The sequence below is a fragment of the Populus nigra genome, chromosome 6 (genome assembly GCF_951802175.1).
Source record: "Populus nigra chromosome 6, ddPopNigr1.1, whole genome shotgun sequence".
Lineage (NCBI taxonomy): Eukaryota > Viridiplantae > Streptophyta > Magnoliopsida > Malpighiales > Salicaceae > Populus > Populus nigra.
The window spans coordinates 1,405,326-1,427,278 of NC_084857.1; the positions used below are offsets into that span (position 1 = coordinate 1,405,326).

The window sequence follows — 21,953 nt, forward strand, 5'->3', positions numbered from 1 at the left end:
CAAATAATAAGATAATTGTTACATTTCAAAAAATAATATTTAAATATATCATGCTTTGAATCACGGAAAACTAACTCTATTCCTGATAATAAGTTGCAACATCACTTTCAAAATACTCGACTTCCATGACATGAAACGTGGCTAGAATTTATTAGGTAAATCATGTCAAGATGATATTTGGTATTGTGCTTTAAATACAAATAAATAATTTTTTATATTTTTTATATTTTTATGTTTTGATATAAAAATAATTTTAAAAAATTAAAAAATTATTTTAATATATATTTAAATACAAAATATTTTAAAAAACAATCATAGTTATATTTTTAAAAAACTTTAATTAGTTTACAAGTGTGTTGTATTTATAACCATTCAACACTTGCAAATTTCACCACGTAGCTCATGACTTCTCATTCACTAAGCAGGTAGTTAGATTAAATCATTTCAAAATTTAATTGAAGTTACATGTATCAACCGTCATGCTAATTAAAATTATTTAATTCATATCAAGGTTCATAAATGTTATATTTAAATAAATATTATGATTTTAAACTACAAGATTAATTAAAAATTACAGTTTAGAATTTAAAATAATGACATCTAGAAATATGATATTTCACATGAATTTTTTAATAACAGGAAAAAATATTTTTTAGTATGGGTAAAAGAGTTGTTCTTTCTAAAAACACCGAGGGTATGTGAATTTTTTATGCCTCCGTTATTGTGTTCAAAATATTGTTTTACATTTGTTTTGAAAAAATAAAAAATTAAAGTTTTTTAAATGTTTTTTTATGATTATGAAATGTTTGTGTTAAAAAATAAAAAAATATATATCTTAGTATATTTTTAAGTAAAAATTATTTGAAAAAACACTTTACATCACATTATCCACTATATTTGATGGACAAATGTTTAAAAGACTTAGCTTTCAAAACATGGTTGCAAAATCTTACTAGTTTGACAAGTCAACTTGTTAACCTTGTATTATAGTCCGAGTTGAATCAGTGGAACATTTTTGTTTTTGTTTTTCTTTTTAAAAACCAAGTTTGGATTAATTTGATTTAATTCATGAAACTCATTACCCAGGTTAAATAACCTTAATAGCTATGCTTAGGAGTGCAATGAAGGGTCTGGAATTCCTCAATAAATATCTAGAGAGATTGGGTATTTTTTATACTAATCCTGGATATGATATTAATCAATGGCATTTGCATGTATTTTTTTTTATACTATGCTAGTATGCAAGAGGCCCACTAGCTCGATGATAATGCTTGAGTGAGTGATGCTCTGTTTATTTGCTGGAAAATAATTTTTGTTTAAAAATAAATTTCAGGAAAGTGAATTATTTTTTAATGTTTGGTAGTGTAATGAAAAATAAGTTGAAAAATACTTTTTCAGTGTTTGGTTATGTCATGAAAAATGAGCTGAAAAATAATTTATTAATATTTTATTTTTCTCAAGTTTATTCAAATAATGAGAAACAAATCTTACAAATTAAAAAGTTGAATGAGAATAAAATTAAAAAAAAAATATAATTTCATAAATTATCTCAAATAAAATAAATAATAATCAAAATAATAGAGATCAAATCTAAAAAATAAAAAATAAATAAAAGATGAAGAAATTAAATTAATAATAATTAACATTTCATAAATTATTTCAAATAAAATAAGTAACAAACAAAAGAATGAGGACCAAATTTGATATATAAAAAATTTCAATAAAAAAATGATAAGGAAAAAGCAAATAAAAATTATAAAAATGAGGACTAAAGTTAATATCAAAATTAAATTTTAAGAGGTGAAGTTGAAAATAAATATTCAAAACAAAATATATATAGCAATCAAAAGTTTGATGATCAAATTTGATATAATCAGCAAATAATATGACATTTCTAAATTTTTCACAACTTTCAAAAAGTGTTTTTCTTCCAAATTTTTCAGGAAAATACTTTCCTGAAAACCAAGCCAAATTTTTTTTTGACTGGAAAGTATTTTTCGCTGATCAACTTTCATAATGGTAAACAAACATGAGAAAGTTTAGAAAATAATTTTTTATAAAATAAAATCCGAGAAACAAACATAGCCTAATTCAAGAACCAAATTGGTCTAGTGGCTAATATATTATATTCAAGTTCACAAAAATGACATATTGCCTGTGTTGGACTACTCAGACTGGCAAGGTCGTCGGTTCATTCTAGCTAGGCCGATTGATAGGACAATCGAACCTGAAAATCAAATCAGCTTGGTGGTCGACTCTTTGATATTGACACGAGTCTAGTTTCAATACATGCACGGCGCCATTGTTGAGTATCACTCTAAACAGTTTGGTTTTTTTTTTCGGTGTGTAAGGTTCTATAATTGCATGTTGTTAAAGATGAGTTGTGTCAAGTTTTATATATATTTTTTAATTTGGTTCTTAAAATTATTTTCTTGACAATTTAATTTTAAATTAAAATTAATTAATTTTATTTTTTTTATAAAAAGATAAGATTGAAAGAAGAGAAACCGAAATAAATAAGCGTTAAATATAGGTGGCATGCCACAAGTTTTGTAAAAGATGCACTTTAGTTTTTGAATTTTAAAAATCACGCAAATTATACAATTTTACTATCACAATATTTCTCCAATTCAATTTTGGTATAAAAAAATATTTTTGTTATCTTTAGTCCCTAATCAAGAGATGAGGGAGTTTGGGTGCCGGATTCTAACGATGGAGAGAGAAAAGTATCATCGACACAGATTTGACCCGCAAAAATTAACTATATTTATATCAAATGGTTCCATTTGACGAGAGAAGTTTATATTGAGTGTTTTTATACCTTTAAAATTCATGAAAAAACCAATATGAACTCGAGTTGAATTTTAGATTTGGGTTGGTTTCAGTTTTTTGAGGTCATAAATTGGTTTATCATGGTTCTTATGATGTTTTATAGGTTTTTTTGGTGAAAAAACGGTTTTTGGGTAAAACAACTTAAGCTCCAATTTTTCAGCCACCACAGTAATCTAAATATAGGCAAATCATAGTTGTCCGCCCCAGTTGCAAAAATAAAATAAAATTAAGAGCTCAATCACGCAGCCTTGATAAAATGGACTAGGTGGGCTGGCCTAACAAGTCCAACAACATTTGACCTTTGCTTTTTTTTTCTAACTAATGTTTTTTTAAAGAACTTAATGATTATTTTTTATAGTTTTTTCTCTATTTTTTTTAATTTATATTTAAATCAGTATTCCTTCTTTTTTACATTTTGTCTGGATAGTCTCTTTCAAATAACAATTATTTTTTAGTTATGCATTTAAATTTGAAGAGTTTTTTTTATCCGTCTATATTTTTTTTTATCTTTTGTATGGATGAACTTTACTTTTTTTAAAAAAAATATTTTCATCTTTTTTATATAATATGTGCAGCCTTGCTATCATGATGTTTTTTTTATTCGATCGGTTTAATTTATGTCTCTATTTATATTATTACAAGCTTAAATAAAAAATTTAATTTAATAAACATATTTAGCAAACACAACCAAGTAAATGTCTTAATTTTGATATTAAATATCTTGATTTACACCTATATTCTAATTTTTTCAAGTTTTAATTTTAAGTATCGTTAATGATTTTTTATTGATATGACTCGTGGTGAAACACGGGTCATATAATTAGCTTAACAAAGATTTTAAATGTGTTACTCTTTTCCTATAGCATTAATTGTGGATATAGAAACACTACACCGTGGATTTTGACAGGATAATGTTAGTTTCATCCTTTCAAGTAGATTTTGAGTGCCTTAGTTATGAGGTAATTTAGTCATTTTCAAGATATCAATTGTTCATTAAAGGATAGCCATAGATTACTACTATGTTTTCCCTTTTTAAAAAATAAGGTACTTACTTTCTCCCGAGCTAAAAAAAATAAATAGCCAGCAATGGGTGTTTGTGTCTTTGCATTTTTTCAAGATTATTAAATGACATTTTTGCCCTTACAATAAAAAAAAGGAAAGAACCTGATCTTGTCATCTCCACGTGGGTGTTTTTTTGTTAAATGTTGGGATAACGAAGGGGTGTTTTGGATATTTTGCTACGATTAAATGATTTTTTAATTTAAAAATAGATGGTGCGTGAAGTTTAAATGTCGATGTAGGGGATGCATCCGCGTTATTATTCCCGTGGCCAGATATGCTATTCCACCATGTCATCAAAAGCACCGCCTGACCCTTTTCCTCATGGTGCCATGCGTGGTGGTTCTTGGTGGATAGTTTGTCGCTGATGGTCATTTCTTTGTTTTTCTTCTTGTTTTTCTCTCTCTCCTAGCAAAAGAGCGGATCAATCCTCTTTTCTGTTCGTTTTTTGATTTCCGTCTTCAGGTTTTTTATTGCTTATTTTAGTTCTTTGCCCTTTTGGGAAGTTTTTGATGTTTTTAATTTCGTCATTTAATTACACTTTGTCATGTGTTATTGTTTGCGATTTAATCTTTATTCTTTTGATTTATGATTTCTTTTCTTGACTCTTTTATTAAAGTTTTTTTTTTAATTTCACCATCAACCAAAGTTTATGTTTTGTTATTTTTTCAATTTACCGATCAAATGTTAGTTTTTTTTTATGATCTCTAATTTATTTTTATTTTGATTTTCAGTCTCATTTTTCTAATTATAATTTTTTATGTTTCATATTTTTTACAAGGTTAATGTGATTCATCTATAATTTTTGTTTTTTTTAATATTTTATATAGATTGAACTTGTTTTTAAAAATAAAAAATATTTATTTTTTAACAATATTTTTAATTTGTGCAATCTTGCATATAATTTTTTTCATTTGATTTTTTTTGATAAATTTTATGTGTGTGTCGATTTTTGTTACAAATTGATTTTCATAAATGAATTTATTAGACATAGTCGAGTAAATGACCCGTATTGCAATGTTAAATATTTTGGTTTATATCTTTTTATTAGTATTTTTTTTAGACATGGTTGATGTTTTTTTTGTGTTTATTTACAAAAATAATTATTAATTTATTTAATTAAATACTTACATAAATTATTTTATTTATACTTTGATTTTTTTTAAAAATAGCCTATATACCTAAAAGTTCTTTTAGAAAAAATTTATGACCCGATAAGTCAACTAGCTAGTTTATAACTAAATATAGCGGGGTTTGAGCTACTTGCCCACGTTCAATGCGAGATTTGCCCAAACTCGCGACGAGTTCGTTACCATTGACCCTGGTTATTCGATCCAAACGATTGCTTTCCACTCAAATATCAAGTCCTTTTATTTATTTCAACAAGCTGTACATAGCTAGGCGGTATGCCAGTATGTTTGGCAAGTTAGGTAGTACAGGATAATATTTTTTAAAATGTTTTTTATTTAAAAGTATATTAAAATAATTTTTTTTTAATTTTTAATAATAACATGTTAAAATAATAATAAATTATTAATTTAAAGTTATTTTTTTTTAAAATAAAAAATACGGTAAAATCATAGTCTCAAACTGTAAACGATGCCTCACTATGCATGAATCGAATTGAACAAAATAATGAATTAAAGGAATTGTCATGGGATTTAAAGCAAACTTTATGGACCAGGAAAAAACGGCAAGACTTTTTTATACACCGGTAATAAAAATCACGATGGCAACTAGGCACAGGGCGACGGGGGAGAGACGGGGAGGAGGAGAACGAATCTCAGTTCTCATGAACTACACGGAACCACAGTTTTCAATGGTGGAAATATCGAAACTGCAGTTCCCATGGTTTTCAGATAGTCTCCATCTCCGCATCCATTTGATATACACATTATTATTATTTTTTTATTTATATAAGATATTTAGATTAACTTATATGTATAATAATTAATTCTTACAAATTTTAAAATTAATGATAATATAAGTTTCCAGTAATCATTAATATTACTAACTATATACATATTCATATACGGTATATACATTAATTGCACCACCCAACTGCATGTATGCATGCACCTTGAGTCCTGAATAAACCCATATACATGTTCATATTTAACCAAGGTGATTATTAAAAAATAAAAAAAACTTTAAAATATGTTTTTGTAGTTTTTATAATTGTGATTTTAAAAAGATAAATTTTTTTAAATATAATTTTTACTTTTTAATTAAATTTTTAGGATGAAATTTCAACAAATTTATACAAAGTTTCAGTATATATGAATTAATCAAATATCTTTAAATCCATGATTGAAATAAAAAACACGTTACGCTACAATACTTCTTAAAGGATGACGACTAAAAGTATAATTTTCGTGTATTCTCTAATCCAATTAACCCATCTTATAAATAAGTTATATTGTTTAAAAATTCCATCTGGGCAACTAGTTTAGAATCAATGACATTATTTATTTATCTATATATTTATTTCTGAATGCTTACTTTTTAAAGATTATTCTAGTCCCATGAAAAAAAAGGGAAAGAGGGGGCAGAGAAATTGATTTATGGCCGCCGCAACAGGGTGTTTATGGGTATATAAGAGGTAAAGGCTTGGTACTTAGCTACATAAATAAATAAGGTAGCATCCATAATTTCACTTTCTGATACTGGAATTAAGTACAGCTGTACAGTGCTCACAATTCAGTAACAGCATTTCATGTGTACCCTAACGGTAAAAAATCCGTAGAAAAAGTAAAAAGTGTAGCGGATGGCAGAAAAAAGGGGAAATGCGCGGTGCATAGCTAGCTGAGCAAAAAAAATCAAGGGCCATTACGTGGAAAAAAAGAAACAAAAATAGGTCAATAATTAAAAAAAAAACACAAGAGGCGAAAACCAATCTAGAAGCGAAACCACCATGGATAAGTGAGAGAGAGAGAGAGAGAGAGAGAGAGTTGTAAATCTGCATTTCTCATTCTACAAATACCACTAGGCACAGGCACCTTCAAAAACCTCTACCAAAGGTAGCGGTGACTCTTTCTTTTCCCTTTTCCTCTACGCGCATTTTAGAAGATAGTTCCAGCTATTGATTATTTATTTATTTATCTATTGTGTAGTAATTTGATAGTTTCTGTTTTAGAAGATAAGGAGAAATGGAATCGACGGAGTCGTCTTACGTCTCATCACCGGAGCAACTGCAGAAGAGATCTCCTCCACCGCCTGCATCGCCGCCTTCAGGTTTCTCTGATCTAATACGAGCGTTTTTCTGCTTTTATTTAAAAAATTATTTTTCCACACAATGAATAGCGATAGCGGTTTTGTTATTGTATTTTTAGGTTACATTTTGTGCTAGGATTGGCTGCTATGAGGAGTTGGTTGTTTTATTTATTTTTTGCTAAATTTGGATGTTTTTGACTTGAAATTGAAAACTTAACCCTAGATTTCTGAGAAGAGGAATTTTTAGTTTTAAGTTCTGTTTGGTTGGCGAGGAAGCTGTGGAAAATGAAGGAAAATTAAATTTAAAGTCTAATTTCGACCTTGAAATTAATTTCCCTGCTTTCAGGTTCCTGCGGTTCTAATATTTGCGTTTTTTTTTTCAGATTCAGAAGAGAAGCCGACTTATACCAGGTTTCTCGTGTCAAATGCGGCAGCTGGTTCTGTGATTGGAAAGGGTGGTGCAACAATTACTGATTTTCAGTCACAATCTGGAGCGAGAATTCAGTTGTCGAGAAATTATGAGTTTTTTCCGGGAACATCTGATAGGATAATTATGGTATCAGGAGGAATTGATGATGTGTTGAAGGCCGTGGAACTTATAATTGCTAAATTGCTCAGTGAGGTAGTTATTGTGACATATGGTTGGTCTATATGATATGCTGTGTGTTTTCTTCTGTTAATTTGTTTTGTTGGTCAGATTCCCGCTGAAGATGGAGATGAAGCTGGACCAAGAATGAGAGTGAGATTGGTTGTTCCAAATAGTGCTTGTGGTAGCATTATTGGGAAAGGAGGGTCCATTATAAAGTACGAAAAATTCCTTTATATTCTTTTTACAATATACATTTAGGCGAGGGCTCGAAAAGTAAAAAAAAGGAATTATATAATTTATTTTGTACCTGGAAATTTTATTTGGATGTAGTTAGTTAGATGTTGCTAACTGTCTCAAAGCAATGCACTAATGTTGGTCTGTGAGGAAGTGTATTTAACTTTATGAGAAACTGTAGGAACCCTCCTTGGTGTTCAGAGTTCCATCCCTGAAATGAAATACAATTTTTATATGTCGATGTATATTTCCTGGTACTAAGGAATCTGCAATCCCCTTTGTTTGAGGGCTGTGGCAAACTTATGGATGCATCAGTCCATTACCAAGAATTATGCATTGCGTTGATTTGGACATAGACCTCAGTTTATGCGTTCTGATTCATGTGCCACACCATCTGAGCTACTTCTGTTGTTTTTAACTTGAATGTTGAATTTATAGTAACTCACATGGAACTTTAATCATTCATTTTAGCTAAATGCATAAAGTGCATACATATTTATTATAAATGCATGAAATTTGGTCCTTTATTTTGTTTTTCATCCTGTCTTTGCTGATTGTGATGCTCTGTCAGGCTATGGGTCATGTTCTTGTATTATGGCCGTCTACTATTTTTCCTGTGAGACATAAAATGGGGAATTTTAATTTCTTATTTTGTTTCCTGTAAGATTGTCTAGAAGTTTACCTTAAAATCAAAGCAGAGGGAGGAAGTGTATAATGCTGATATCTGCCTTTACTGCAGGTCATTTATTGAAGAGTCCCATGCTGGCATCAAGATTTCTCCTCTGGATACCAAATTTTTTGGATTGACTGATAGGCTGGTTACAGTAACAGGAACTCTAGAGGAGCAAATGCATGCCATTGATTTAATTTTGTCTAAGCTAACCGATGATCCTCATTACTCGCAGACTATGCATGCTCCATTTTCATATGCAGGTGTGACTATTGCCATTAACTTCTTACTCAGTAATTTTCTCTTTTTATTGGAAGAAAAAGCTTCTAGTCTCTACCTTCACCTCTAAATTTTTTTTTTCCTATCACGTTTTATTGGTTCTTTATGAATTCATAAACTTAGTTACCCCAATGATTAATGGCAGTATCATGATGTAAAGCTCCTCCTTGCTTTACCCTGGGGAGAGCTTTTGGAATGTTCTAAACTGTGTCAGTGTGCCCGTGGAAAAGATAATCAGTGTCAGGGGAGGGTTGATTTAGAGTTTGAGTTTGTTTTTTTGTTCAGATGCTTATTTTACGAGAAAGATTTGAATGTCCATTGGGTTTTATTGTTATGACTTCAAAGCACAATTGTATTCAAGTAGCTGTGCTTTGCTGATTATGCCGTGGTCTTTCACTAGTGCAAAGGGTTCTTTCTCCATAAGCATCTTTTAGGAAATTGGCGAGATTTAGGCAACTTCGTAGTCTTAACTCACCTACCAGACTCTAAAGGTACCACTGATGTCCAGTATTAGAGGTTTTTTTTATCAAATCAGGATCATGTGTTTCTTACCGCATTCATCATTAAGGAAGTGTTGACTTTGTTTTTCTATCAATCTGACACAATTAATTCGTTGCTATTTATTTTATCTTTGAAAAACTTCTGATTGTTGGAGCAAAGGTTACGTGGCATGGTTTCCTTGAGGTTTCTGAAAATTTGTTTTATTCAAACCTTTTCTTTTAAAATTTAATACCTTTTAAGATTCTTTTAACTTGAATGTGTTTTCTTCTCTGGTTTTGACGGTATTCAATATGCATGTGTGCTTCCTTATGTTGCTACAGCAGCGTACAATTCAATGAACCATGGGCCAAATGGGGCTGCAGTAAAGTTTCAGCATAACAAGGTTCATCCTATTCTATTCTATAATTCTCTAAGCTTTAACTGGGTATCCTGGTGTTAATGCAGTGTCCATAGTAAGAATTTGATAGTTACGACTTCTATTTTGGAATGCCAGAACAGATTTTTTCAGTTATGCTGGTTCGCTTATGATTATTCTTTGCTAGCTGATCTTCTTGCATGTTCATGAAATGAAATAAGCCTTTTCAGTTCAAGTTGGCTTTTCCTTTCCTTGTCCTTAGGTTTCCCCACAACATTTGAGCTGCCTTGCTGAATATTTGCTGAGTTTTTATAAAGTTTAAGTGATTAGAAATATTTTTCAGTAATCAAACAGACATCCTGTCACGCATCTTTGGCCTATTTAGTTAATACTCTAAATTTTTTTCCTTTAAAGGCTTACTCTACACATATAAGTCTATCTGTGTGGCAACACATACCGGTGCTCATGTCCTTTATATATGTTTCTCTCAGGTTGTGTAAGGTTTACAGTTGGTAGTTTGATACCAATCCTAAATCGGGTATTGTAATATCCATCATAGATTATTTTTCTAGCTGATCCACCTCTTCACATTGGAATTCTATCATTAATATCTCTATATGTTTCGGTGCTGTTCTGAAAATATTCATATGCTATAGGGATTGTTAAAGAGTAAATTGATTGTGATTGATAGAAGCTTTCTGATGTTTTACAGGATGATATTACCAATTCTGTGACCATTGGTGTTGCTGATGAGCATATTGGATTGGTTGTTGGTCGTGGAGGAAGAAATATAATGGAAATTAGCCAGGTTTTTATACAACAAACGATCCATATATTCTTTGTGTTGCTTTCCCCCCTAATGCAGAGTACTCTGTTTTGGCAGACTAGTGGAGCCAGGCTAAAAATATCTGACAGAGGTGATTTCATGTCTGGAACAACTGATAGGTACGGGAATGGATTTTGAGTTAATCAATTTACTCCTCAAAAGTGTGTTCTGAAGTGACAAGGGTTTCAATTCTGTTCTTTTCTGCATTATTCTGCAGGAAAATTACAATCACTGGATCACAGAGGGCCATCCGTGCTGCTGAGGACATGATAATGCAGAAGGTATCCTATGCTTCTGAGAGGGAGACAGATTAGCCATCAAGCATTCTGAATTATTCTCGTTGCAAATTTTTCTGTGGACCTTGCAATTTCTTTGTTTATTTGGTGTTCCCTGAATTTAGTAAGCAATTCAAAATCTGTGATGGAAGGAGGAAGAAGGAATGATTCTTCAGGTTTCTATAGGAAATCCTTCACAGGGTACAAATTCTGTTTCTGGAAACAGTTGTTGGATTAGGCTATTTTAGCTTGTCTGATTATTAGATTTACCCATGTTTATCTCCTTGATACAGTTGTAACTTTTAAATTATTACATGTTTTACGCCTGAGCTATGTTTTCAAAGGATACTTCGCTATAGTTAAAATGGAAATTTGCTGAACCATTTCCTTGGACATTTCAATTTCTGCTACATCTCTTTGTTATGGATGGGCTTGAGCACTGAAACTTATTTTTTTTTTGGCAATATATTTAGAACTTGAATGCTGATACCAGACATGGTTGTCATTATTTATCACCTGTAAGACCTTTCTGATTCTGCATCACTTTTTAGACTTTACTGATTCTAAGAATGACCATTTTATGCAATACTATTAGGACTATCTAATTAGCTTTTTAGAATGTTTGTTGAATGAACCCAAGGTGGTCCTTTGGTTGTAAAGTTCATTTTGCAGCTTCTAATGGCATTTTGGCCGCCTCTGGTGAAGGATCCTAAACCGTGACATTTTTGTAGAGAGAGGTAGTAGTTTCCAATACCGAAGATGACTGGACTTCATTAACCAGGTCAGATTTTTACGCGGGTATTCTTTTTAGCAGCCTTGTATTGAGGCTGAATTTTTCCCTGTGACTTTTTTTTCTACTGCAATTATAAGTCTCCACTGTCATGGTTTTTTGTCTACTGTGTCGCGGGGTGCGCGACGTCGCGGCGATCGTCCACCCTCAGGGTGTGTATAGGGGGATGGATATATCTATCTGGTAAATATGGAGAGACAAGGAGTTCTTTGTCTCTTAATAAAAAATGGTGTGGGAGTCGCCACCTAGTATTTTGGTCACTAGGAACCCTAACTGGTCTCAGAGATCGGGCACGGGGACTGGTTGCGTAAAGGGAAGGTTTTAGCACCCCAAATACGCCCTACCTAAGGTAAGCTGCTTTGTTTGTTTGTCTGATAAAATCAAGGTCCCGTTGTGTTTCCTAGTTGTTGGTCCATCTATGGTTCAAGAAAAGTCCTCCTCAATAAGGAGGTCCTTATCTTATCGGGTAAAACCTAACCATGCTAATGTCTATGATAAAAAAACATATTTAATATCAGGAAAAAGTTTTGTGTATAAATTCATAATCCCGAATACTAAAGAAAACAAAAAGAATTTTTTAGAATTTTTGAAATATTGGCCTAGTTCTCATGGCTTGAATAAACTGGTTATTAAAGCCAGAATGCATGCTAATACATATATCGTTTTGAAATTTTCTTTGTTGTATAAAAAATATGATGTTGTAATATTTATATATATATATTGGAGAGACTAGGCCGTATTTTAAAACAAAAAAAAAAATAAATTAATTATGTATATTTTTTTTTGATGTTTTGACGCAAATCGGGTATTTTAATACTGGGTTGGTATTCTTACGATATAAAAAATATAACCAAATATTAATCCACTTTGATAAAAAATGCAGAAAAAATCAACAATATTTTTAAAAAATATTTAGGAAATTTTTAAAAGTAAAAAAAACATTTTTATTTTGAAAATCTTTGATGTTTTGATGAAAACCGGGTATTTTAAAACCGAATTTGTATTTCTATAACGTAAAAATACAAACCAAAATTGATCAAAATACAATAATAAAATTACATAAAAATCACATATTTTCTGAAATAATTTTTTGAAGAATTTTGGTAATTTTTTTTTTTATATATATATATCTATATATAAATAATCTAAAACAAAATAATATATAATATATATAATATTAAATGGGCTGGGCTGGTCCGGCCCAACCAACTGGGTTGGGCCGGTCCCAGCCCCAATTGTTGCTGGGCCGATTTCGGCCCAAAATCGGTTTGGGCCGATCTCGGCCCAAAACTATTATTTAGTCTGGGCCAGGCCCGGCCCAGAAGACTAAACTGGGCCAGGATCCACCTGGCCCAGACCAAAACGGGCGGGGGGAATTATTTTCCCCCCACCCCTGCATGCAGAACGCTATTCGTTCTGCATGCAGAGAAAGAAAGAAAATAAAACGCAAGGATGAGGGAGAAGGAGGGTTACCTGGCGCGGAGGCTGGTGGCGGCGTCTTGGCGAGGCTGTGGCGGAGGCCGGTGGCTCACGGGCGGCGGTGCTGCGGCTGTTTCCAGTGGCAGAGAGTGAGGTTGTTCCGTTTCCTTTCCCTCCCGTTTTCTCTCCTCTTTTTTTCTTTCGGGTCACTTCTCCCTCTTTTGGTTTTTTCTCTTTTTCTCCTTCGGGTCTCCTCCCCTCTGGTCCTCCTCTTTCGGGTCCTTTTTATAGAGCCAAAGCCATGGCCTTTTTTACAGCTCACATGGGGGGGGCAGCCGGCTGGTCGGCCATGGACGCGGCTGCCGAGGTTCGGCGGGTGGTGCGCGGTGGGTGGTCGGCCATTGTGCCCGGTCGGTGGGCTCCAGGCGAGAGAGTGGCCGGCAAAATTCAAACAAAAGGCATCCCTTTTTCCTTTTCTTCCCCGCTGCATGTTCGGGGGGAAAGAAGGAAGATGAACAGTGTCGTTCAAAACGACACCGTTCTGCCCCTTTCCTTTTTTTTTTTTTTTTTTTTTTGAATGGATGAAATGGCGTCGTTTTGGATAAAACGCGCCGTTTCATTTAAAACCTGCAAAACGCCAAAACGCGCCAAAGTCCAAATCAGCCCTCAATCATCTTTTGTCCCTTCAATTGCATCCCTGCCGAATTTCGGTCTTCGCCCCCATAGTTGGCCGCGTTTTTCACTTTGGTCCTTGGTCTCTGAATTATGCAATTGAGCCCTCAATTGACCAAATAACTTCCAATTTCTTCAATTAGGCCCCTGAATCAATTAATTCCAGCCCCTATACTTACGCGCCTTCTTCAATTTGGTCCCTGGTTTCGGATTTCTTCAATTAAGTCCCTAATTGGCCCTTAAACTTCAATATTTATGCAATTAAGCCCCTGATTTGACTTAATAAATTCCTAAAAAATATATTTTGGCCCCAGAACTTAAATTTCTTCCAATTAAAGCCCCAAATTGACTTAAAAATCAATTTTTCTTGCAATCAAATCCCCTATAAAATCATTTAAAAATCCAATTAAATCCAAAAACATCCAAATTTGGGCTTTTCTCCTCCAATCCAAATTTTCCTTCTCCACAGGGCTCTCCTCCTTCAATAATATACTGTCAAAAATTCCATCTTCATATTTTTAACCTCATTGAACAATTTTCCGACAATTTTCTGAGCGCTTCTGCCTCCTGTTATTTTTTCTTAACCTCCTTTGGCTATATATATATATTTATATATATATATATTTTATGGGGGACCCAAAAATGGGTTACAACAGATGCCCCCTCTTTATAATGCTTACGGAGCAGGGATTTTGCGCAGTAAGTTTTATAAAGATAAACCCCAAAACAGAACTCCCGGAACTGATCTGGTTGAAGCTTGATTGATCTGATGCTTGTCTTTTATAGCAATCTCAACTTGGAATCCCACCTGGCGATTCCTTTATTTATCTTCTCTTTTTTTTTTTTTTTTTTTTTTTTTTTTTTTTTTACCAACATGAAAATACGAGGTCCCATCTGGCGACCCCCAAATAGTGAAACACGAGATCCCTTCTGGCGATCTTCTTTAACCAACTTGGAATCCCATCTGGCGATTCCTTGTAACCAACATGAAATATGAGGTCCCATCTGGCGACCTCCTGTGACGAATATCGAAATACGAGATCCCTTCTGGCGATCTCTTTTAATCAACTTGGAATCCCATCTGGCGATTCCCTTTTTTTTTTTTTCTTTTTTCTTTTTACGAGGTCCCATCTGGCGACCTCTAAATAAATGAAACACGAGATCCCTTCTGGCGATCTCCTTCAACTTGGAATCCCATCTGGTGATTCCTTTTTATTCAAACGAAAAATGGGGTCCCATCTGGCGACCTCCAAATAGTGAAATGCGAGATCCCTTCTGGCGATCTCCTTTATTCAACTTGGAATCCCATCTGGCGATTCCTTTTAACCAACATGTAATACGAGGTCCCATCTGGCGACCTCAAATAGCGAAACACGAGATCCCTTCTGGCGATCTCCTTTAACTTGGAATCCCATCTGGCGATTCCTTTTATTCAAAAATGAGGTCCCATCTGGCGACCTTCAAAATAGTGAAACACGAGATCCCTTCTGGCGATCTCTTTTAACTTGGAATCCCACCTGGCGATTCCTTTTATTCAAATGAAATACGAGGTCCCATCTGGCGACCTCCAAATAGCAAAACACAAGATCCCTTCTGGCGATCTCCTTCAATCTTGGAATCCCATCTGGCGATTCCTTTTATCTTTCCCTTTCTTTTTTTCTTTTTTCTTTTTTCAAGGTCCCATCTGGCGACCTCCAAATAGCGAAACACAAGATCGCTTCTGGCGATCTCCTGCAATCTTGGAATCCCATATGGCGATTCCTTTTATTCAAAGCTAACATACGAGGTCCCTTCTAGCGACCTCCTTTGACAAATATCGAAATACGAGATCCCTTCTGGCGATCTCAAACAACTTGGAATCCTGTCTGGCGATTCCTTATTACCAAAGCTGATGTCGATGTCGTTCTTCCTGATGGCAGGGTTCAAAACTTTTCATTTTCTCTCTTTGTCTTGTTCTTCTTGTTGTCCCAGAATCCACTATAGTTCGAAATCGTGATTCTTTGCTATCGCCCACTATGATTCTTTCTTCGTCTCCAATCTTGCTGGAATGTATTAAGAACTCCTCCTGTAATGATCCAGAAAGCATATATGCAATGATTTATGATTAGATGTCATGCATGCATTCGTACCTGGTTTTGAAACATAGGCCCCATCCTCTTCTTCTTGTTCTCCTTGGCCGCTTGCTTTTGACGTCGTATGCTGGATTCATCTCTAGTGTTGTCTCTGACTTTCTTCAAGTAGTCCTTTTCTTAAAAAGTATGACTTGTCATTGCCTCTTTGTCATGCTTTTGTCAAATGCTTTAGCTTGGTTTTCAAATCTATAGGCTTCCGTACATTTTAAACACGGAAAAATTTCATGAAAACATCTCTTATTGCCCCCAGTGTAGGGGTGTGATTATAGCCTAGGCTTTTGTATGGAGAAGAAATTCGTTCAGCCGATGCTAAACTTTTTAGGTGTGATAACAACAAGACATGCACTATTGGGATTAATGCAAAAATGATTGTTGTGAGATCAATGCAAAAGAGAAAGAAGTCAATGGCCAAACTTTGCTTTATTGATTTAGGAGCTTACATCAAGCATAATATCTTTTTACAGAGTCAGAATTCACAGGTCGAGCTAGGTCTTCTCCATCCATTCTAGCCAACTTCAGCGCTCCTCCTGAGAATGCCTTCTTTACTACGTAAGGACCCTCATAATTTGGTGCCCATTTGCTTTGATCGTCTCCAGGTAACGACAATATTTTCTTCAGTACTAGATCCCCTTCTTGAAACAACCGCGGTCTAACCCTTTTATCATATGCCTTGGCCATTCGTTTCTGGTAAAGTTGGTGATGACATATTGCAGCTATCCTCTTTTCGCTGATCAAGTTTAGTTGCTCATATCTTACTTTGGCCCACTCGGCCTCCTCTAATTCTGAATCTATCAACACTCTTAACGACGGGATCTCCACTTCCAAAGGCATCACTGCCTCCATACCGTACACCAGAGAATATGGGGTAGTCCCCGTCGAGGTCCTGACTGTAGTGCGGTATGCATGAAGAGCAAATGACAGCATCTCATGCCAATCTCTATACGTGACTACCATTTTCTGAATAATCTTCTTGATGTTCTTGTTGGCGGCTTCTACTGCTCCATTCATCTTTGGTCGGTATGGTGAAGAATTCGAATGCTTGATTTTCCATTTGGCACACAACTCTGCTATCATTTTGCCATTGAAATTCTGTGCATTGTCTGTCACTATCTTTTCCGGAGGACCGTATCGACAAATCAAGTCCTTCTCTATAAACCTTTTCACTACGTTCTGTGTTACGTGGGCATATGAACTGGCTTCCACCCACTTTGTGAAGTAGTCAATAGCTACGAGGATGAATCTATGACCATTGCTAGCTTTTGGGTTAACAGGACCGATCACGTCGATTCCCCACATTGCAAATGGCCAAGGGGATATTAGATTAAATAGAGGAGCTGGCGGCATATTGACCTTGTCACTGTAAACTTGACATTTATGACATTTCCTGACATAGTCGATACAGTCTTTCTCTAGTGTCATCCAGAAATAACCAGCCCTTTGGATTTTCCTTGCTATCATATGTCCGCTAGCATGGGTTGAGCAAATCCCCTCATGGACCTCCCGTAATGCCTTTCTAGCATCTTCCTCATTCAAACACCTTAACAGGGTTCCATCAAATGATCTTTTGTACAAAATCTCTCCATCTAAATAGAAGTCTATAGCCAACCTTCTCAAGGTTTTCTTATCCGTTTTGGAAGCTCCCACCGGATATTCATGATTTTGCACAAGGTTCTTGATATCATAATACCAAGGTTGTCCGTCCATCTCTCCTTCAACTAAGCAACAATGAGCTGGGTCGTTTCTAATGTCAATGTGTACCGGTTGTACCTTGCATTTGAGATCAATGGTAGTCATAGCAGCTAACGTGGCCAAAGCATCCGCAAAATGGTTCCCTTCCCTTCCCAAATGGGTGAATCTAATTTCTTCAAATTCCTTTGCTAACATGGATAGGTATTCCTGGTACGGCCTCAACTTTTCCTCCTTGGTTTGCCATTCCCCTTTAACCTGACAAATAATCAACATTGAATCTCCATATACATCTATCTTCTTTATCTTCAACTCTAATGCTGCTTCTAAACCGAGGATACAAGCTTCATACTCAGCTGTATTGTTGGTGCACTCGAAATGCAGTTTAACCGAAACTGGATACTGTTTCTTATCGGGAGAGATTATTACTGCACCGGCCCCATTACCATATACATTCACTGCACCGTCAAAAAACATCATCCACCAATCTGTCTTCTCTTCTTCTTTCTCTATTGACAATATATCTTCATCAGGGAAGTCAAAATCCAAAGGTTCGTAGTCTTCAACAGCATTATCGGCCAGATGGTCCGCGATTGCACTTCCTTTCACGGCTTTCCTTGTCATATATACTATGTCATATTCTGCCAATAAAACTTGCCACCTTGCAATTCGACTTGAGAGAAAGGGCTTGTTGCAAATATACCTCAGAGGATCCACTTTTGAAATTAACCAAGTGGTATAGTATAACATATAATGTCGCAACCTCTTTGCTGCCCACACCAATGCACAACAAAGCCTTTCTATCTCCGTGTATCTAGACTCACATTCAGTGAATTTCTTGCTTAAGTAATAAATGGCTCTTTCCTTCCTTCCAGTTTCATCATGCTGTCCTAATACACATCCCATGGCTGCTTCAGTTACTGTGAGATATAATACTAAAGGCTTTCCTGATACCGGAGGAATTAGTAAAGGTGGATTTTGTAAATAATGCTTGATTTTATTGAATGCCTCCTCACACTCCTCATTCCAGGTTCCAGGATTCTTTTTCCTTAGTAGTCGGAATATAGGTTCACATGTTGTTGTTAGCTGAGCTATAAACCGAGCAATGTAGTTTAACCTTCCCAAGAATCTTCTTACTTCTTTCTCCGTCTTGGGTGATGACATGGCTTGGATGGCCCTTACTTTATCTGGATCCACCTCTATTCCTCTGTCACTTACCACAAATCCTAACAGCTTGCCCGACTTAACTCCGAACGAACATTTTGCAGGATTAAGCCTTAGTTCATATTTCCTCAACCTCTCAAACAACTTCCTCAAAATTTCAACATGATCCTCTCCCCTTTTAGACTTGGCAATCATGTCGTCTACATACACCTCAATTTCCTTGTGCATCATGTCGTGGAATAAAGTCACCATTGCTCTTTGATAGGTTGCTCCTGCATTCTTCAATCCAAATGGCATGACCTTGTAGCAGAATGTACCCCAAGGTGTGACAAAAGTTGTTTTCGCCTTATCCTCTGGAGCCATTTTTATCTGGTTGTATCCTGAAAAACCATCCATAAAGGAATATGTCGAACTCCGGGCAGCGTTGTCCACTAAAACATCTATGTGTGGTAGAGGAAAATCATCCTTGGGGCTAGCTTTATTCAAATTCCGAAAATCCACGCACACTCTAATCTTCCCCTCTTTCTTAGGCACCACAACAATGTTAGATACCCATTGTGGATACCTAACTACTTCTAGAAAGCCAGCATCCCATTGCTTCTCGAGTTCTGTCTTGACCTTCATCCAGACATCCGGGTGGGCCCTCCTCAGCTTCTGTTTGACTGGCTTACAACCTTCCTCCAACGGTATCTTGTGTACTACAATATTTGTATCCAAACCAGGCATATCTTCATAGGACCAAGCAAAGACATCTGAATATTCTTGTAATAGGGCGATCATTTTTATCCTTTGTTCAGAAGTAATTAGGGTACCTATTTTTAACTCCTTCTTGAACTGATCACTGCCTACATTGATGGTTTCGAGTTCCTCTGCAGCAGGTTTCCAAGTCTGTTCCTGTTGTTCTACTAGCCTGGTGAATTCACTGATATTGCTTTCATCCAACTCTTCCTCTTCCATAGCTATCACATGTTCGTTCAAGTTTGGCCATTTATTCTTGATGCTAAATGTATGTGATGTTGTAGGAGATCCGCTTTCAGGATTCCTGAAAGCGGGAAGTGTTTGGTGTAAATGCATAAGAAAAGAAGGCAATTTGTGAAAAGTGCATGATCTCATAATTTATTTGAAGAAAAGGTAGGCTCCATGACAAACACGAAATCTAGCTGACAATCGAGCCTTGATTGTCGACTAGAGAAAAAAAACAAACAAAGCAATGACAAAAGCATGTTAAGACAACCAAAGTGGGTTTACATTTTAAAAACTACTGGAGCTTCTTGGATCACCCAGTTTTGAAACTTCTCGTCCGGAGCCAACTTGCGCACAAAGGTCTTGGCGGAGACGTCTTCTATGGTGTAGACCGTTAGTTGTGGGAGTGCTTCATCTCCCTTTCTTGCTACTGCCTTCTTGTTATCTCCTTCCACCTTGTTTTCTCCCAAGGTATTTATGCTCATGTTTGACAGCTCTTGATCAAGGCTTTCAGCTTCTCTATCATGTTGCATTATGTATGCAGCTTTTGGGAATGACACGCTAAGAGGAGGGATTTCTAGCTTTTCTTCCTCAGGCTCTCTTCCTTTAATTCTAGCCATCCTTCTTGCCCTTCTTCGACCAGCAGCCCACCGATAATCCTCTTGGCTGGGTTGATACCCTAACCCAAATCTTTGAGCAGTATTTTTCATCATTGTCGGACTAACCCCTTCTGGTATCCCGATAATGAGGTTATACTGAAATGGGATCCCGCGGTCCAAAAAGCATAGACTTGCCATCCTTGCTGCTTCTGAGATCCTTGGCCTTCTTAGCACTGTGTTCTCCGGCACCCAGTCAGTGTTCACAATCTCAAAGGCATGGATATTGTTATCCTTGCAATCATCTGCTTCGATAAAAGGCACAGCCACATTCTTTATCATGGATACTGTCTCCTCGGCCTTGACAGTTACCAACATCCCGTTCATGATATACTTCAGGCATTGGTGCAATGACGAAGCTACTGCCCCTGCTGCGTGAATCCAAGGTCTTCCTAACAACATACTATAGGAAGGGTGGATATCCATAACCTGAAGTGTTACTAGGAACAATTGTGGTCCCACATATAGCTCCACTTCTAAAGTCCCAATTATTGGCCTAGGCGAGCCATCATACGCTCTAGCCATCATAGTACTTGGCTTTATATGGGATTCATCGATCGGCATTTCTTCCAGAATGTGCTTTGGCAACACGTTAAGGGCCGAGCCATTATCAATGAGTACTTTTCCTATGAGGCAGTCCTTGCACCTAACCGTAATGTATAAGGGCTTGTTATGTCCGGTACCTTCAGCATCAAGTTCATCAGCCGTGAAGTAGAGGTAGTTAGTTGCATGGATCCTCCCTACTAGATGTTCCATGGTTTTATGCTCAATGTCTTGGGGTACATATGCCTCATTCAATACCTTTTGCAAGGCATTTCGATGCGGCTCAGAGCTGAGTATTAAGGACATCAGGGAGATCCTAGCTGGAGTCTTCTTTAGTTGATCTACGATGCAATATTCGCTGTGCTTGATCAACTTCAGGAATTCATTCGACTCCTCTTCCGTTACCGGCTTATTAACTTCTAGTGTCTTGTCCAGATCTACCACTTCTTTGCCCTTTGCCTTCCTCAAATCTTCGGGCGTAAAGCAACGACCACTCCTGGTCAAACCACTTATCTCAGTCTGGAACAAAGGAAGAGGGGCTCGAACGTTGGAGGTATAACCATAATTATAAGGCATGGCATTGTGATTCCCTTTGGTGTAGGATGGTTTAACCAAGATTAGCCTTGGGGGCCCACTAGCCGTTTGTTGGATCCTGCATACTCTTGTCATCTCATCTTGACCTTCCATCATGCTTACCTCACCCCTACTCTCCATGGGTTCAATTCTCAATTGCCCCATTTTTAACATTTTGACAATCTTTTCACGAAACTCGATGCAATCTTCAATATGGTGTCCATCTCTTCCATGGAACTCACAATAATCACCTCCCGCCGGATGGCTTCCCACATTCGCCTCTAGAAATCCTGATCGTACTAACATGTCGTACATCTTTTCCATAGACACCTTCAACATCTTGCATTGATTTCCCACCTCTATCATGCCTATTCCACTACTGCTTGAGGCATGTTTAGGCAACGGGTTTGAATTAATATTGGGCTTGTCTTCAAAGGATACCCATCCTATCTTAATAAGCTCCAACAATCTTTTCTTGAAAGCGTAACATGTTTCAATCCCATGCCCGGGATTACCCGCATG

At 35.8% G+C, this 21,953-nt stretch overlaps 1 protein-coding gene across 4 annotated transcripts; it reads left to right on the plus strand.

The window, feature by feature from the left end:
• The first annotated feature begins 6,748 nt into the window (after nucleotides 1-6,748).
• On the plus strand, nucleotides 6,749-11,228 carry LOC133697584 (protein BTR1). Of its 4 annotated transcripts, none has more exons than XM_062120235.1 (9): nucleotides 6,749-6,911; nucleotides 7,028-7,125; nucleotides 7,488-7,726; nucleotides 7,802-7,908; nucleotides 8,667-8,860; nucleotides 9,701-9,759; nucleotides 10,445-10,540; nucleotides 10,616-10,677; nucleotides 10,776-11,228. In XM_062120235.1, the coding sequence occupies exons 2-9, from the start codon at nucleotides 7,041-7,043 to the stop codon at nucleotides 10,870-10,872; spliced, it is 939 nt and encodes a 312-aa protein (XP_061976219.1). In that variant the 5' UTR covers nucleotides 6,749-6,911; nucleotides 7,028-7,040; the 3' UTR covers nucleotides 10,873-11,228. The 4 variants fall into 4 exon arrangements, with proteins under 4 accessions (XP_061976219.1, XP_061976218.1, XP_061976216.1 ...); XM_062120234.1 differs by having other exon boundaries at nucleotides 6,752-6,911; nucleotides 7,005-7,125; nucleotides 9,698-9,759; XM_062120232.1 differs by having other exon boundaries at nucleotides 6,752-6,911; nucleotides 9,698-9,759.
• The last annotated feature ends 10,725 nt before the right edge of the window (nucleotides 11,229-21,953 follow it).

Bases quoted from the DNA above. Each gene is read 5' to 3' on its own strand.
- LOC133697584 (XM_062120234.1), top strand. From the start codon at position 7,041: ATGGAATCGACGGAGTCGTCTTACGTCTCATCACCGGAGCAACTGCAG. The intron at 7,727-7,801 runs GTAGTTATTGTG...TTTGTTGGTCAG, and splicing joins TTGCTAAATTGCTCAGTGAG to ATTCCCGCTGAAGATGGAGA. The intron at 10,541-10,615 runs GTTTTTATACAA...CTGTTTTGGCAG, and splicing joins ATATAATGGAAATTAGCCAG to ACTAGTGGAGCCAGGCTAAA.